Here is a 5,471-nt window from a genome sequence, read left to right as displayed (position 1 = left end):
GAGACAGCACCAGGGAACCTGGCCTCTAAGGAAAGACATGAATCCCGCAACCCACCCGCCCCTGATGCTTTCCATCACTGTACCTTTTTCTTCTTCTCTCTTCTCTCGTGTCACTTTTTCCATTTTCGCTATCTGGGAGCCTGGCTTCTCTGTCTCCGGTCTGCAGATTCAACCGTACGTGTGACCCTGCAGGAACAGCTTGACCTACAAACAAAGGTCAGACTATTTTAGAGCACGTGCTGCTTTAACCTCGCAGAAATGCCACCCTGACCCACCGAAGGTGTCCCTGTGCGGCCGGGCTGGCTCTGCTACAGGGGAGGAAGGATGCTGAGCAGAGCAAGAGCGCAAAATCCCAAGAGAGCACTGAAACTCCACATTGCGAGAGGATTTGGAGACTATCTGACCTACAAACAAAGGTCAGACTATTTTAGAGCACGTGCTGCTTTAACCTCGCAGAAATGCCACCCTGACCCACCGAAGGTGTCCCTGTGCGGCCGGGCTGGCTCTGCTACAGGGGAGGAAGGATGCTGAGCAGAGCAAGAGCGCAAAATCCCAAGAGAGCACTGAAACTCCACATTGCGAGAGGATTTGGAGACTATTTGGAAAAAGAGGGATTGGTTGTTGATTGGGGTAGAGAGCATAAAACACAGCCGCCAAAATGAATCAAAGCATGCCGCAGAGTACAGCCAGGTACGCTGAATATCAAATGTACCGAGGCGAGGCTGTGTTGGTTTGGAAATATTGTATTAAAAGGAATATATGATCACTACCATGCACCAACACAAATACATGGAATACATTAAGCTTTGGCTTTAAATGCAGAAAAGAGGGGAAATTCAGAGTGTTCTTCTTGGTTCCAATTCACCACAAGCATGTCATGGTGGCCAGCCGCTGCGCTGGATGGAGAGGAGGTGATTTCTGGTTGCTGCTTCTTGACGTCGCTTCCTCATATCTGCCTGCTAAAGAGAGCGAGGCTGCAGCTGAACGAATACAAAGACCTCAGCTGCACACCGATGGACAGACAGACACACAGCTGCTCGTGTTCCTCTACCTTGATGAGGTTTCCCTATTCAGCCTTTCCTTTCTGTTTCCTTTTGCCTAAAAAGACGCCTAAGAGAAGATAACACAGCATGCAGGAGACAGGTAGCATCTCCTACCAAAGGGAAGACAAAGATAATTATTTTGTACAATAAATACATGTACTCAAAGACAAAATGCTCTAGTTTAGGGAACAACCAGACTGATCCCTCCCTCTTCAAGACAAAAGAGACATTTCACTGATCAAAGGACCTGGTGCTTCCTACATAAGACTGGGATGTTTGTCACAACTCAGACAAAAACATTTCAAAGCCCAAAGCCATCCAGCAGGTATGAATGTGCTTAGAAAAAAACAGAAAAATCCATTTTGGGGGATTTCCTATTAGAACACGGCGCATTTCTGATAGCTCCTCTTTCTCTCTACCGTATCCTGTCCATAGGTTGTGTTGGTCGGATACATGAGGGGATATGAATTATCTCCCCATCTCAAACCATGCAAGGACAGGCTAGATACACCTCCTCCACACTGGGGATGCTTTCCACCGACAGACCCAAACCTCCTCCTGCTCCTTTACCAGTGATACGCAGGAGCTTTAATCTAGATGTCTACCGAGAGGAGCATCCTCCCGCTTTGAAAAGGTGAGCTTGGCAGAAACTCGCTGTGAGAGCTGAGCTGTCCCCCTCGCAGGCCACGCAGGCAATGCAGCTGGGACATGCCGCTTGAAAAGGAGTTTGGAGGAGCTCCGTGAAAAGGACAACACTGCATCTCCCCTCCCTGTTTCAAGAGACAGCAAGGCAGGGAACTGCCAGCAAGGGAAAAAAAAAAAACCACAAAATGGCTTTGTATGCTGAACATACAGATGCAGGAGGACACCTTCTTCCTCCACGGGCACAAAGGGCACTCAGAGGAGGAGAAGGCGAGGGGCGAGTTGGGCCCTTCCCCTCCCCAAGCCAGCGGCTTTCCTCGCTGGGTGACAAGCACTGGGACAGCCCAGGTCACAACCACAGCCTGTGTTGAAGCAAGTCCGGAATTGTCAAGCGCAGCCAGAAATAAACGTCCCCGTCAGAAGAGTACAGCGTATTCTGGCTGTCGTGCTCCCGGTGCATCTGGCCACATCACTTCACTCGGTTGCCAGGGGAGAGGAAGGATGCTGAGGGGCTTTCCTTACAGGAAACATCAAAAGAGAAGCGAGGAAGCAGCCTCCAGAAGGGCTGAGCGGCTCCCGGGTGACCAGTCCTCCCAGCTGCTATTTTCAGCGAGCGGTAAATAAAACACAAACCCCGGCGCGCACACGCTCACAAACCCAGCGTGACTGAATTAAGGAGGCTGCCGTCAGAGAAGACACAAACCTGCTTCTGCTTCTTTGCATTTTCCTAAACAAGATTTGACCGGGACGATGCAAACCCCAGAACAGGAATCTCAGCCCCGATGTACGCAAGCGGCTTTCTTTGCTACAGGGATTTCTTCTCACCGCTGTGCGCAGCGGCACAGGTTCACGCCGCAGCAGGATGAACGCTGCTTTCCTAAATAAACCAAGACAGACACCTCTGTTTTCAGTAAAAAGATTGCCATAGCGATTTAAAAATATTCCAGACGTTTGAGTCAGGATGAGGTCTTCAGTCTTATTTAGTTTGGGGTATTTTGAAGTATTATTTGTAAAGTGTGTTTGAGGGTGGGTTGACTTGAATAATGTGATTAAAACTGCTGATTTAAACAAGTGAGCTGGAAATTCTGAATTTTAATCATGTTTCAATATGTAGCTTCTAGACGTCTCCCTTAAAAATAGTCGATTCTCTTTAATTCCTATAACTTGACACCATTCAACAGCTAGGCACACGCACCAGAACGATACATGTGTACGCAATTACACGGCTTCATGTCCTGTTAATCCAGAACAGCTTTTTTCCTACAGGAATTAATTTCTTACTTATTGTTTCTATTACGTTGCATTTGGGAAATGAAACTCAATTAAAAAACATAAAAACAAGTTTATATTTAAGCAATTTTCTGACTTTATTTCTCCTTGACACCTTAGAAAAACAGAAGCTGTCTATCCAAACAGGCACGCACTGCGGAGACGTGCTAATGAATGAAGCCGAATGGTCTCACTTCCCAGAGATCTCCAAATCCTGCAGCCGCCAGGTCTCCTCCTGTCCCAGTCCCTTGCTCTATATAAAGGGAAAGAAGAGCTCCCATGCTACGTAATTTCCCATCTCCAAATCAACCACCCAGTGAGTAGAAATAGCTGTGAAAACCCCTCCGCGAACCTGCAGAAAGGTTTGTAGCTGTCAGAGGAGGAAGCTGGCAAACTCCTTCCCCCACAGCTGGTTTGTATTCTTTACCGCTTAAAAAATATCCCCTCCTTGGAAGTTTTTAAACCACAGCTAAAATAATTTGAACACGTGTCACTGGGTTATGGATCTAAGAGAAAGCCCCGGAGTTTAAGCCAAGCACGCAGTGTCCCCAGTGGGGAAGTGCTGCCCGCCAGCCAGAAAGATAGCGGGCAACCGGTAAAATGCCTCAGAGGGTAAAAAAAAAACCTCGCCACCGTACGAATGACAAGGTGTGTACCGGGAATAAATGTCAAAGTGACAGCGCTTCTTTTCCAAGCAGGGACAGTGATCCTGTGGCAAAGTCCTGCCAGGAGGGTGTTATTCCCCTTCTCAATTTAATCCCTTTATTGGCTGCGGAAGCACCAGGACAGGCTTTGCTCTCCCACACAAGCCAGAGTACAACTCCTCTGACTTATGCTGCCCTCAGACAAACCATCCTCATGCCTGGGTGCTGCCGTGTGTCTGAGCATCCGCAGCCCAAAACCAGCCAATCTTTCGGAGCTCCTCCTGGTGCGTTAGCATGGATCTTACTGGGACATGTTCTGTCTGTCCTGAAAGTTGCTTAAAGTGATGCCGAGGAAGAATTTAATTTATAGCCCTGTTCTTTTCATCTTGGTCAGCCAGATTTTTTCTGACATCCATTTATTATTTCTCATAATATAGTAGATGGAGTAACAGCACCGGAGTTGGCTTCAAGGCGGCAACTCGCTCACAGGGGTTCTGCTGACATTTCTAAACTGATGCTGTTTCCCTCTTGTGTTTTATGTTATCAGCTAAACCTGTCAACTTAAATTATTGCCTTGTAACCAAATCACAGCTATCTGTTATTCTCTTATGTGTACATTTCTGAAGCTCTATACCTATATCAAGCTTCACAGAGGTGGAAAACAGGACGATAAATAAACCAAAGGGAAACAGAACACGCTTCCACCCCGCTCACACCTAAGGCGAGAACCAGGCGCATTCAGTACAGGATAACTCAGAGCAGAGGGCTGCTGTGCTCAATACGCCTCACGCAGCAACATCCAAGTAAGTCCATCTCCCTTCTTCAGGCAAATGACCAACTGTGTTTCCTCGCTAAATGAGAAAGGTCTCATCCTGCCCGGCTCCCAGTGCGTTATTCCATCTAGTGCTGGCCACAGGAGGTTTTGCACTTCTGCATGGGGACGGGGCTGAGCCCCAAGTCACTACGCAGCAACAGGCAGGCATCAAAACTAACCAGGGGAGTTTTACATCCTACACAGACGTGCAAATCCCATACCGGCATCGTGCAATAATTCACTCTGCTCCCAGCAGCAGCTTCCCCATCTCCTTCCCCCCCCTGGGACCCCCCCCCAAGCTGCCACCCATCGACCTGCCCAGCAAGAGAAGCCCAAAAGGGACACGAGACTCTCCCCCTCCAGAAACACCTTCTGCCACCACTTTGTCCCCTACGGCAGAGAAGTGTCCCCGTGGGAAGGCTCCTGCAAGCAGGAAAAAGGGTGACCCAGCTTGCCAAGGCAGATTCCCTGGCTTCTCCCCAAGAGACTGTCCTCATTTGCCATTGCAAAAAAAAAATTAAAAAATCTATTAATGGTGTGAAAACAAACCCCAGCTCTGAGTCAGAAACTGGCTCCACAGTTCTCAGAAATCACCTCGGTATCTGAGCAGGCGTCAGATAGCATCTACCTTTCTTTACTCTTTGTTTCTCCCAGCACCAGGGAGCGAGGGGAAAGGGACTTTCTTTCTAATCCAGGCAACAAAAGAATCCGCGAATCAATACCTGCAAGTTCCCAGCAAAACAAACCGGGAGTGCTGCAATATTAAAAATAACAAGGCTGCACAAGACTGACAGAGCATCTGCAAAAAGTTATCTGATGGCACGGTACCTACTTCTTTAATAAAATAATGATTAAAAAAAAAAAACCAAACAAGGAGACAAATCCCAGGAAGCAGCAGAGCTCCCGTCCGGCATGTTACTGCACCAACTTGGGTTGATGCAGAGCTCCCCTCTGTTGCACCGCTGGCACCAGCGGCCACCAGTGCCACGGGTGGGCAAAGGGGAGAGGCTGGGTGACACACACAGGGTGACACAGCTCCCATGGCACCGGCTCATGGGG

The 5,471-nt window shown here is 48.5% G+C and overlaps 1 protein-coding gene across 1 annotated transcript in view; it reads right to left on the bottom strand.

The window, feature by feature from the left end:
• Window positions 1-5,471, bottom strand: part of SIL1 (SIL1 nucleotide exchange factor) — a 43,669-nt gene that overhangs the window by 13,699 nt on the left and 24,499 nt on the right. Inside the window, exon 3 of the mRNA XM_010086725.1 lies at window positions 84-204. Within this exon, the coding sequence (XP_010085027.1) occupies window positions 84-204 (121 nt within the window). The remainder of the gene's footprint in view (window positions 1-83; window positions 205-5,471) is intronic.

This window comes from Pterocles gutturalis, unplaced genomic scaffold (genome assembly GCF_000699245.1).
Source record: "Pterocles gutturalis isolate BGI_N339 unplaced genomic scaffold, ASM69924v1 scaffold18866, whole genome shotgun sequence".
NCBI lineage: Eukaryota > Metazoa > Chordata > Aves > Pterocliformes > Pteroclidae > Pterocles > Pterocles gutturalis.
The sequence above is the reverse complement of the archived record's forward strand: the minus strand, read 5'-3'. Positions and strand labels throughout refer to the sequence as shown.